Below are 13367 nucleotides of genomic sequence, written 5' to 3'. Positions count from 1 at the left end.
TCATTTACTTGTATTCTTTAATATTGTGTTGTTTTATATTTGACAATAACAACACTTGTAAAACAAAGTGGCAACAAAAAACGTATAATTCAAGAAAAATGATCAAAATAAGTCAAATATCTCTTCTACCAGCAGGTTGGTGGATATTTAGAAGTCACTAAGTAAGAAAATAGCTAAGCATATCCCACTGAATTGAGTCGTAATCGCGCTGTTTAGTCAGTAGCTACCCTATCCAATGTTAAGATCCACGCGGTCTCCTGATCTTATTAGCGGACGTGGCAACTCCTTACCACATTTCGTGAATGAGGCTAAATGACGCAGCTATTTCAATTAGAGGTGTATTTTATTCACGCTGTTATGCCATTATCTGTTTGTGCTTTATTCATAATCAAATGTGTCATGTATTGCAAACTTGTGTTTCTAGCGTTAATACATCTGTTTATATGTTTCTAGAACTAAAATCCCGTGCTGCATGCCTCTCGAACATTCACGGTTTGGTCAGGTGTGGTTTGCAGGAAGAAAGAAGGCCTTTGCTCTTGTGCAGCACAAATACTTTGAAACGTTCATCATTGTCATGATTTTAGCAAGCAGTCTGGCATTGGTACTATTTGCTGTATAATTAAATTTTGATTATTTAGAATGATCAATAAGTCAAAAAGATTGCATATGCTTAAACTTAAAGAAAACGGCCTTTTCAGCTAATTAACTTGAGGTACAAAATAACCTTAATTCCGTGGGGTCATGTATTGTCATTCAAACAAATGTAACCTCAAGTATTTTGTCATTACGCAAATAATAATGCGACACAATTGCATTCGAGTAAAAAGTTGGTACACAACATATTAACATATTAATGTGAATGTGTTCTACAGCATAATGTACATATTACTGACGTCGATGATTATAACAAATCTATACCATGTTGCTGTATTTTCAAATAACGATATCGCTTTATTAATTTTAAATTGCATACATATGTAAAATGATTATCTTTTCTTTTTCTTAAAGGCCTGTGAAGACATATATTTAGATGATCGGCCAATGCTGAAACGTGTCCTCAGCTATATGGACGAAGTTTTCACCGTGGTGTTCTTCCTCGAGATGATACTTAAGTGGTATGCGTTTGGCTTTAAGTATTACTTCACGGATGCCTGGTGCTGGCTGGACTTCATTATCGTCAGCGTAAGCGAGATATGTTTCTTGGTTTTAACATTATTCATTCAAAAGAACATTTAAGATAAACGCACACAAAGTGACAAAAAGTGCATACAATCATAGTGTGGATCGGCCAAGAACCTTACCAAGCTTTAAGAATTATTATCATCACCACAGGAAAATATTAAACCCGAATCTGTGTTTTTGCCGATCAACTAGATAAAGCTTTAACTTGAATTAATGTAGCATGAAATATTGTCAATACCAAGTTGTTGCCTATATATAGGATCTGGCACGAGTTGTCATATCATACATATTTTGTTTAACGAGTTCAGGAACTGTGTTGATAAGCGAGCCTTTGGCGAGCTTACTTACGAATTTTCTGGACACGTTTAATAAAATATGGTATGATATGACAACATGATGAGTGTCAGATCTTTTTCATCACATACTTTTTAATGATCAAATTAAATAAATATGTACGCAAAAATAATGATAAACCCCGGATGTTGCTAACATTTTGTGACGTCATTTGACGTTGCAACGTCATTTCAGCAAAATAACAAAATGCGATTGGTCAGTCGAACGATAATAAGTCAATGAAAACGATTAAAAAGTATATTACACATGTGTAAGATAAAAATACTCGTACTGGTTATATTACAAGGGAAACAGGGTGTGGCATTATCACCCTTTTATGATCAATTGATTAAAACCTATTCGTCGACAACCATTATCAGAACGTGTTGAATGTATATCTGTTAGCTAGCTCTCTCGGTGTTATTCATGAAAAAGTCAATAATATTAATTTGGTATCAACATATGTGGAAAATTTTATAAAGACATATATCGAATATATTTTAAATAATTATTGTGTAAATCAGATATTTGCGGAACAATAAATTCACTTATCAGATTGGTGATATTGCAGGTATCCCTGATTATGTTGGCGGCCAATATATTCGACATTGGCGACGCAGCGTCTTTGAAGGCCATGCGGACTTTGCGAGCTCTGCGACCGCTGAGGGCTGTCTCCAGATGGGAGGGGATGAAGGTATGTGCTTCCAATTAAATAAGACACACTGAACTCTTCTTAAAAAAATTAAGATTAAGTTAACTGGTATCGAAAAGGAACTGTCAACTTCCTTTTTATTTACCGGAATCAGCGTTTCTGTGGTAAAGGCGTATCAACCGTAACATAATATGTTCAAATAGTTGAAGGTCTAGAACTGAACGTTAACGAAAACCAATGTTACTTGTAAGTTTTTTTTAAATCACTTTTTAGTCCCCGCTGGTTTCAGCAGAGGTGACTTTAGGTTTAACCCCCTACTGTGATGTGTGACTGCCCGTCTGGATTTCTTTCTGTCTGTAAATCCAAAATGTGTTTCTGCGATTTCTAAAATTCTACTGCAGCTACTTGGATAGATATCGGTATGCTTAAAAAGGACAGCGTCAAAAGTATAATAGTCCTCTATTTTCACTATAATTCAAACGGCGGGTCATTGTTACTTAACTTTTGCAAGTGATAATTTCTCAAAAAGTATATTAATTTTGTACGTGTTATTAAATACTAATTATAATAACATGAAACATAACATAGGATATTATCTGCAAACTTTGCGTAAACATTTAGTAATAGGTTATCTGCGTGTATATGTGACACTCCCTTCATCTGTTCATCTGTCAATATGTCTGTTTCTACATTATAAGTTATAATGCAACTTAGATGTAATCATATGTCTTATTCTTGCCATTGGTCTGTTTTCTCTTTCTGGTCACACACCTTTCATTTGTCCGTTCGAAAGAGACATTGCACGACAATGACCGAGAGTATGATTATGGAGCTTTGTATACACTTTAAAAGGGATGAGAAGATTATGCATAACCCTTCCTTTCTGCACATAGCAAATGACATGTATCTGTTACTACAAATAGAATTACACAATATAAAAAAAGTTTTTCTTAAGGCACATAAGATATAATCAAACACCTGGTAAACATAAACATAGCTAATATAACAGTAGCAAGCATAATCCTCTTTCACTAGAGATTAATGTTCAACAAGTATAAATATAGCTGTGTTCAATGAATATTATTGCATTTTAACGAACATTTAACGTGTTGCATTAAGATCAATTTATAAGTAATACACAATTTTAATTGATACGGGTTTTAACACGAGCGATAGAGGACTCAGATATTACGTGCAATACTGCCAAAGTCTTCTTTAGCAAGTAGCCGACAATTCGTTGCCTCCATAACGTGTTTCTTGCATAAATGTTATATTTTTATAAAACAAAACAACACTATATCGATCTTATTCTGCCAATTTTAGTACCAGGTAGATGCCATCTCATTAGATTTACATGAGATCATTGTAAAAAACAAGCAAGACGACGATAGTGTTTAAAACTGTCCATTTGGGTTACAGGTTGTAGTCAACTCACTTGTGAAAGCCATACCGTCGATTTTCAACGTGATGCTGGTGTGTCTAGTCTTCTGGCTGATCTTCGGCATTGTCGGCGTTCAGTTTTTCGCCGGCAAGTTCTTCAAATGCGTCGACGAAAACAATACTCGAATTGCCGCCTCGGTAGTGAAGAATAAATCGGACTGTCTCAACCATCCGAACAACTACACATGGGAGAATTCGGCGATCAACTTTGATAATGTGTTGAACGCATACCTTGCGTTACTTCAAGTGGTAAGCCAAATATTCAGAAATTAAAAAGGAAATAATGCAGTGTATTCCCTTGAAAACCAGACAGAGGTGTCAGCCTTTTGGCATATTTGCTGAGAACTCTTTTTGGCTTTCAATGCAGATGGATTATTGCATTGTGGTATAAGAATGTCATTTCAATAATTAAAAAAAACAATTGTTTCAAATAATTGTTGTATCTTTAAGTCATAGCCACGTCAACGTTGGTTTTGTTTAATTTTGTTATGGCTGGTTAAATTACGTTTCCTATGTTAAGTATATAAACGAACGACATTACGGCACCTTATTCACTCAATTGTCGTATAATACTTATTTTGTTTCCAAGATGCACATGCTGCTAACGTTTGGGGATTATTTAACATTTGAATGGGATTTCAAGGGCTGGTAAATCCTGCCCCACCTGCACTAATATGCCTTGCTCACAACCACGACGGTCTGATCCTTGTATGTTATTGCTTGATTTGTCTCGCTATTGCTTCTGCTTTGGAATATGATAGAATAGTATTTGGCACTGCACACTAATATTCTTTAGACTCATGTTTTACTGATTTCGTAAGTAACACTTGCATTACCGTTTGCACAATGCCGATAACTGTGTCTATAGCGAATGCAAAAGTAACGTTATAGTACCGTGGTATTTTTTTATGTTTGCATAATAATAAAAACCTTTGTTAATGCATGTATGATTCATTTGAACACTCTAGTTTTTTTTATTTACATGTGTTTCGACTGCTTGTGCACTAGTCACACTGATGCTGTAGCTATTTGTTATAGTTATTAAAATATAGATATAGTTATTGTGAATGTGCCTCTTTACTTTTTCTTTTGTCATAACTATATATCTTTCATTGAATATATGAATGTAATTACTAAGAATAAACATCACTCCTAACATGCATTATGCAATACTTAGTAAATATCTGGTTTCGCGAACTAAAACGTTTTAGTACATTGTCATATTTTGCATTTTTAAATGGTTGTGTGTTTTGCATCTACAAAATTTGTCAATGTTTTCTTTTTTATTCCATGTTTCAATAAATGAAATCTCTTACAAAACTCATACTGTAAAATCATTATTATTCGTCTGTGCATTGACAGATCTACGCATTGTTTGCTTGCATTGACAGATCCAAGCATTGATTGCTTGCATTGATAGATTTACGCTTTGATTGCGTGCATTGACAGATCCACGCATTCGTTGCGTGCATTGACAGATCCACGCATTGATTGCTTGCATTGACAGATCCACGCTTTGATCGCGTGCATTGACAGATCTACGCATCGATCGCGTGCAACGACACATCCACGCTTTGATTGCGTGCATTGACAGATCCACGCTTTGATTGCGTGCAACGACAGAACACGCACTGATTGATTGCATTGACAGATCCACGCATTGATTGCTTGCATTGACAGATCCACGCATTGATTGCGTGCATTAACAGATCCACACATTGATTGCTTGGATTGAGAGATCCACGCATTGATTGCTTGCATTGACAGATCTACGCATTGATTACTTGCATTGACATATCCATGCATTGATTGCGTGCATTGATAGATCCACGCATTTATTGCGTGAATTGACAGATCCACGCTTTGATTGCGTGCATTGATAGAGAAACACATTTATTGCGTGCATCGACAGATCCACGCCTTGATTGCTTGCAGACAGATCCAAGCATTGATTGCGGGCATTGACAGATTCACGCCTTGATTGCGTGCATTGACATATCCAAGCATTGATTGCGCTTGCAATGACAGATCCACGCATTGATTGATTGCATTGACAGATTCACGCTTTGATTGCGTGCATCGACAGATCCACTTATTCATTGCGTGCATTGACAGATCCACGCATTGATTGCGTGCATTGATAGGTCCACGCATTGATTGCGTGCATCGACAGATCCACGCATTGATTGCGTGCATTGACATATCAACGCATTGATTGCGTGCATGGACAGATCCACGCATTGATTGCGTGCATTGACAGATCCACGCATCGATTGTGTGCATTGAAAGATCCACGTATTGATTGCGTGCATTGACAGATTTACGCATTGATTGCGTGCATTGACAGATCAACGCATTGATTGCGTGCATCGACAGATCAACGCATTGATTGCGTGCATCGACAGATCCACGTATTGATTGCGTGCATTGACAGATCCACGCATTGATTGCGTGGATTGACAGATCCACGCATTGATTGCGTGCATCGACAGATCCACTCAGTGATTGCGTACATTGACAGATCCACACATTGATCGTGTGCATTGACAGATCCGCGCATTTTTTGCGTGCATTGATAGATCCACACATTGATTGCGTGCATTGACAGATCCACACATTTAAGATCCCAAAGAGCACATTTCTTCAGTGTATTACTTTACACCGAATTTTGCCATAGGTATGACAGAAAATAATATTCAATGTTATCCACGCATACATTCAAAAGTTCAAATATTATCCAATTGGGAGTATATTACACTGTGTATTTAATACTTGGAATTTGCTGTAAAAATAGTATGTAGTAACGCTGAATCGATATCGTTAACTGAGTTAAGGAAGAATAAATAGAAATAGCGCTAATGGTTACTTCATGTTAAATTAATTGACATTTTATTTTTTATACACTTTAAACTTGGTGTACTTTTTAAATGTAAACAATATTCGCGTCTTCTCTAATTTGTTTCGATACAGGTATGATTGTCATCAGTATGGCCATGATTGTAATTTTATAAGACAAATTGGACCTTTGCTTTAAATACACGTTAATGGTGATTTAGTGTCGCTATTGTGTTTACTATCATGCATTACCGTGGACTTGTTAACGGGCATGCAATACAAAGGGCCAGTTAATATATGCTCATACCAAAGGGCTAGTTAATATCTGCCCATACCAAAGGGCCAGTTAATATCTTCTCATACCAAAGGGCTAGTTAATATCTGCTCATACCAAAGGGCCAGTTAATATCACCTCACACCAAAGGGCTAGTTAATATCACCTCATACCAAAGGGCCAGTTAATATCACCTCATACCAAAGGACTAGTTAAGATCACCTCATACCAAAGGGCTAGCTAAAATCATCTCATACCAAAGGGCCAGTTAATATCAACTCATACCAAAGGGCCAGTTAATATTACCTCATACCCATGGGCCAGTTTATATCTGCTCATACCAAAGGGCCAGTTAATATCTGCTCATACCAAAGGGCCAGTTAATATCAACTCATTCCAAAGGGCCAGTTAATATCACCTCATACCAAAGGGCCAGTTAATATCTGCTCATACCAAAGGGCCAGTTAATATCTGCTCATACCAAAGGGCCAGTTAGTATCACCTCATACCAAAGGGCCAGTTAATATCACCTCATACCAAAGGGCCAGTTAAAATCACCTCATACCAAAGGGCCAGTTAATTGACATGTGATTAACAGGGTTCACTTCCTGCAAGTGGCATCTCTTCAGATTTATCACAGATAGATATGCAAACACACTGGAAAATGACCGACGCAAATTCATTGGTTGTTTGATCATGTTTATTTTTTTTCAAAATCAAAACCCCACGAACATGCGTGTCTTTATGAAACCAACTAAATGTAATAGTGACGAATAGAATGATTTTGCAGTATGTAGCAGCGATCAAATAAAACAACTTGTCGATCTAATTGTACTTGTAAATGCTTTTGTTTCTTAATAAGTTGTTGTGACGTAGTGACTAGCTTGTACCTTAGCATACAACTTTATGCTTAGATTGCAATTGTAGCGCGTTGTTTATAGTGTGTGTTTGCAACGCATCTCCTTTCAGGCAACATACAAGGGTTGGGTAGACATCATCAGGGACTCTGTGGACAGTCCTCCCGAAGTATGTATTGTCATGGGTAATATCAAACTGTTCTGGGTTGGGGACCCTAATGTGTGTATCTAGGATGATTGCCTTACGTGTCGAATGTCGCATAAGCACAAGCTTGTGTTGATACGACACATTCTTAGCGGGATAAGGCAGGGGGGTAAACAATTCATTAAAGCGTGGTCCCAGTTAATCGCAAGTGTGCATCTGCAAAACGGAAACAAAGAATGTGTAAACGCGATATTATGCATCAAAACACGCATGTATTTCAGGCTACTTATAAAGGTTGGACTGATATTATACAGAATGCAGTTGATAGCCCAACAAAGGTAAGAAATACTAGAAGCGAAGAGTGTGTCTGATCATTTTCGCGAATCGCAACGTATTTATACACAGATATCAGTTCGTTTTCATAACGAAGGTTTTAATTTAAGACAAATGGTTAAATACGGCAGCTGTTTTCGTTCCTTTACATGTGTGTACGTTATCAATAAATCGTTAAATAAACATATACGAAAAGCAGGAAACATTATTTTACAAAGATTGTGTCTAGCCAAAAATTAGTTTGACCTTAATATAGCTTTAGAAACCATGATCATGCGCCGATCTCAAGCTTGGTGTTTTGAAAAGTATTATTTTTCTTCGTATCTCCATTTTCGTGAATTCCATAATGCAGTAGCAATCTTAACGTAAAGGATTTTATTCCGAAAACGTTTGCTCTATACATGTAATTGTGTTCCGTTTTAAAATAATAATAGAGTTTAATAAATATTCAAAATGCCTTTGCAGCTAGTGTCACATTATCCATACTTTTCATCATAACATTAAACAAATGAAACAAATTTAATATGAACCAATTGGAAATGTTTGTACTTTTATATTTTGTAAAAACTTCAACATGAACTTAAAGCTATCGGTTTGAGATATATATCGAGTTAGATACATGTATGCTTGTATTTATACACATTATTGGAATAAAATTGAAATATACGTTTTAACCATGATCGTGAAACAGCAAATCTTATGTTAAGGTAATTACAATATAACAAATTCTAATAACAGTCTGGTTCAGAATGTATCTTGACATTAGGTAAGTATTTTTTCATTTTGCTTAAACTTTTCACAAACTTAGACTAATTCATTCCGTAATATGCCAATTTGCCGAATGTCTGCACTTGTAAGAGAAAAATTCTTCGAAAATATTTAGCCAAATTTGACGTTTCCTATTTTAGATGGACCATAATACAATCGTCGGAAAACGCTGCATATCGTTTTAGCGCGGGGAATTATGCCAGCAAAATTCGAATTTATAAATAATTGATGCGGTCACTTATCAACTTCTTGTTTATGTTTGAACGAAAATTCAACCAATTGAACAATATGTTGTTTCAACAGTTACATGTGCGCTGCTTTCTATTGTTCACACTTTCATTTGATTCAGTCATTTGAAGTTTATGTTCAGACTTTATTCAAAATGTGGTTTAAATTTCACTGAAATTTCTTTAATGAAAACATTAAGCGTAACGATTAACGTTTTATTTAAAAAGTCCAACATAAAACTTACATGCAATATGTCATAAACATGTGATCATCGTTTTGGAAAATTGGCGTAATGCACGTCCATCCGCACAGGCTAATTAAGAACGACACTTCCCGCAATATGAAATATAGAAGTCTCTTCTAAACGAAACACCCGGTGTAGGCTGTAAGTGTCGTCCCTGTTTAGCCAGTTCGGACTGCAGAAGCTAAAATGGATTGACACTTTACGCGCATGCATTAAGTTCAGTTTTTCTTGAACGTGGCTCACAGTTATCAAGTTCCTTTTGCTGTTGCAGGTGGACATTCAGCCTGACAATGAGATCAATTCTATGATGTACCTGTTCTTTGTCCTGTTCATTATTCTTGGTTCATTCTTCACTCTCAATCTCTTCATCGGTGTTATAATTGACAACTTTAACAGGCAAAAGAAAAAGGTAAGAGTTCCATATGTGACAAATGATCGCTGTCAATTTGCATTGTATACATAGTTGCATTGAGCAATATAAATGACATGATGTTACTGTTTATACGTACAGTTGACGCGTTTGGTCGGGTAACAAGTAATTGATTTTATGACTATAATATATTGCCTATTGCGATGTAAAGTAAGTATTTGAATTATTGAAAATTTCACGTCAAATGTCATAGTTGCTGAGGTTTGTTTAGGGTTCATGAAATGAAAAATGCCTGTCTTCTCTTTGTTTGTGTTTTTGTTTTAATCTGTTTTTTTATTTCAGGATAATCTTGCTTTTTTTATATTTCGGCCCGGGATGTATTGTTAAAAGTTCATTTTAGTATGCGAGATTTGTTAAACTGTCCTTAATTATTACATGTTCAGATCAGAAAAAAACTACAAAAATTAATAATGTGTACCTTTTAATAACGTTGCTTTAATTTGTCGTAAAAATAGTTTAAGATGGTCAAGTAAGTACTTAATTGTTTAGATGTAAGATCTACTGTCAGGAAAAAATTATGTATTTGAATCAAATAAGTTTTTTTTATCGCACTCTTGGTAACGTTCGTATTCAATTAGGATTTACCAATGGAAAATATAATTATCGAACATAATGATATCCATTTTTATGTAAAATGTAGTTTTTACCAAATACATATTTTCTATATTTAATACCTAATAAAACATATATAATGTTTATCAAAAAGCATAATATAAAGCAGAATTTCTCAGTCCTAAATATATGTGCTTTAGACTCCCTTAATTGAAAGAATATAAAGGGAATAATTACTTATAATTTTGATTAACACTTTCCTTCACAACGGGATTGGGTATGCAATGGGTTATTTCAGGCTGTGGATTTTGATGAAAAAAAGGTATGAACAAGTTTTTTCCCTGTATATTACAGACCATTAACATAATGATGTTTGTTACTGACTTAAGGCAGGTGGCTCGTTGGAAATGCTTATGACTGAAGACCAGAAAAAGTATTACAAAGCTATGAAGAGAATGGCAGCTAAAAGCCCTATTAAGGCAGTACCTCGGCCAGATGTCAGTGTCAGAAATGTCCCTGTATCGTGATATGTTTCCCAAATCCCGAAGTTATTGTTGTTTGGAAAATGCTCTTGCTGTTGCTGCTGCTACTGCTGCTTAAAGACATGTCGTCTGTCTGTGTTAGTAAATCCGTGTTAACCAATATGCCAACTGACTTTATGCGTCGAGGATTCTGAATTTATCATATTAAACTTTCTAGTAAAGTACCATCACGTAGCTGCTATGACACTTGGCATAATTTTGACACGGATGGTTGACCATACCATTTGCAATGACCATGTATAGATGTGTTCATACTTTGACACGGATGGTTAACCATATTTTGCAATGACCATATATAGCTGTGTTTATACTTTGACACGGACGGTTAACCATTTGCAATGACCATATATAGATGTGTTCATACTTTGACACGGATGGTTAACCATTTGCAATGACCATATATAGATGTGTTTATACTTTGACACGGATGGTTAACCATTTGCAATGACCATATATAGATGTATTCATGCTATTGTGTATTCATGTTAAAATGTTATCTATATGAGTTAAAACTCTGCTACGCATAACCATTGTTTCTATTGTGCCATCTGCAGCTCAATAATTGTCTTCCCTAAAGCAGACACAGAGGCTATGAGCATATGTACTTTCGTTTACCCAGTAAAAGGATATTTACATATCGGGGCATACCGACATTCAATTTCATAATGCCTCCGAAAATAACACGTGTGGCACCTAGCAATTAATACACTTAAAATAATAAAAATGAAACTTCGAAACAACATTCCTTACTAAAATTTGCTTTAAATGACAAAGACAATATTTTAAATGCAATCATTTTTTAAGCGTGACTACTATTATTTAAATGGCTATTTTGCAACAGTAATAAGTAACATTTTTCATTCCAGACATCATGAGACGCAGAGCTGTTTTTAAGAGTGATGTTTAGAGATATGACTTTTTCAACGTTCGGAATTATAATATATTATACAGTGGGTTTTTATTACTAATTTAAAACGTCATAACATCACTCTAAGCAGCACATACATCCTTTCACATTCATGTGTGTATGTATCGTATACGTGTAACCATTCGCCCTGGATTGCGCAACCAATTCTTCATCAAATGCCTGCGAGCGTTCATTTTGTTATTATGTATACCAGACAGGTGGATCGCTCGAAATGTTCATGACAGAGGACCAGAAAAAGTATTACAAGGCTATGAAGAGAATGCAATCAAAAAGCCCCATAAAGGCCATCCCTCGGCCCAACGTCAGTCGCTAGGGCATTTTGTCGTGCTTTTCTTTCTAATCTGATCTTTTCGTTGTGGATGGGCTTACTTGATCTGTGTTGTTTATATAGCCTGTGTGAAACATTGGTTATACAATTGGAATGCTATTATAGTGGAATACTAACTGGCAATGCAGAATGTGTGTGTTGGGTAGGTACGCCTGTCATTACTAAGCAATCAAACCATCAGTCAAGTTAAACAGGTCTGTTTGGTTTGAACTTGTCCTATACATACATGACAATACTTGTGTATAATAAATAGCTAGCATCGCTATTTTAATGTCATATATGTATAATAAATAGCTAGCCTCGCTATTAATAACTTGCTTTTGTGTTAACATGTTTACATCCCTCGTGTACTTACAAAAGTACCATTTTAATCTATTCCTTTCTAGCTTTTGTGTTTATCTACTTCAACGCGCGTGTGTCTGTAAAATTCTATTTGTATTGAGCAGTATTTGCAATGGTTTTGAAAGGAATTGTTTCAAATGGTGTTTTAGATCCGCTTTGAGCGCTATTATACATTCTGTTGAGCTTCTCTCTAAAATGATTTTAAAAGTTTTCATAAAACTCAAATATTCAAGCAACTGAACGACTCTAATGCTTTGTTATGTTAAACAATATTTAAACAAACTATTACTGATCATTATAGACAGAGCTCAATTTTTGATGTTCAATGTGTAACTGTTATTTATAACGTTTGTTGTAGGTGGTTGGGACAACTAAAACCAACGCTGATCTATCAGCAGCTTATTCAAAAGTCTCTATATTATTCTCGAACACACTTCTTAATCTTGCTTCTTCAGGCTGGTTCTCTAGAAATGTTCATGACAGAAGATCAGAAGAAATATTATAACGCAATGAAGAAGATGCAGTCCAAAAGTCCCCAGAAATCTATACCACGACCTACCGTTAGTCCAATGCAGACCCTCTTAAGATGCACACAACATTCATTTATTCAATGAAAACGTTTTGGTTTCATGTCATTTTTCACTGCGTCAAGTAATGCTTTTGGTTCATATTAAAGCATCGTCAAAGTTGTTTCGGTTTTTGCATTTTAGCAGTGGGGATATCGCAATATTTGTTTTTCACGACATTATATAAATTTATTATCCAGTCATATTCATGCTGTAGTTGACATTTAAAGCAAATATTGTGATACGAAAATATGTTACTTTAGCCTGCTTTCTTAATTGTTGAACCTGCAATTCCCAACGGAAAAAAGTGATTTAAAACTTGTATATCTTTAAATATTAAAAATAAGATCGGTGTGTGTATGGGGATGGTATTTACTGTAATCTAACA

General features: G+C 35.4%; 1 protein-coding gene across 1 annotated transcript in view; it reads left to right on the top strand.

The window, feature by feature from the left end:
* LOC127870772 (sodium channel protein type 4 subunit alpha B-like) overlaps window positions 1-13367 on the top strand; it is a 69096-nt gene that overhangs the window by 46787 nt on the left and 8942 nt on the right. Inside the window, exons 24-30 of the mRNA XM_052413247.1 lie at window positions 454-601; window positions 1009-1182; window positions 2087-2209; window positions 3587-3856; window positions 8000-8056; window positions 9563-9700; window positions 10663-10770. Of these exons, the coding sequence (XP_052269207.1) occupies window positions 454-601; window positions 1009-1182; window positions 2087-2209; window positions 3587-3856; window positions 8000-8056; window positions 9563-9700; window positions 10663-10770 (1018 nt within the window). The remainder of the gene's footprint in view (window positions 1-453; window positions 602-1008; window positions 1183-2086; window positions 2210-3586; window positions 3857-7999; window positions 8057-9562; window positions 9701-10662; window positions 10771-13367) is intronic.

This window comes from Dreissena polymorpha, chromosome 3, assembly GCF_020536995.1.
Source record: "Dreissena polymorpha isolate Duluth1 chromosome 3, UMN_Dpol_1.0, whole genome shotgun sequence".
Classification (NCBI taxonomy): domain Eukaryota; kingdom Metazoa; phylum Mollusca; class Bivalvia; order Myida; family Dreissenidae; genus Dreissena; species Dreissena polymorpha.
The sequence above is the reverse complement of the archived record's forward strand: the minus strand, read 5'-3'. Positions and strand labels throughout refer to the sequence as shown.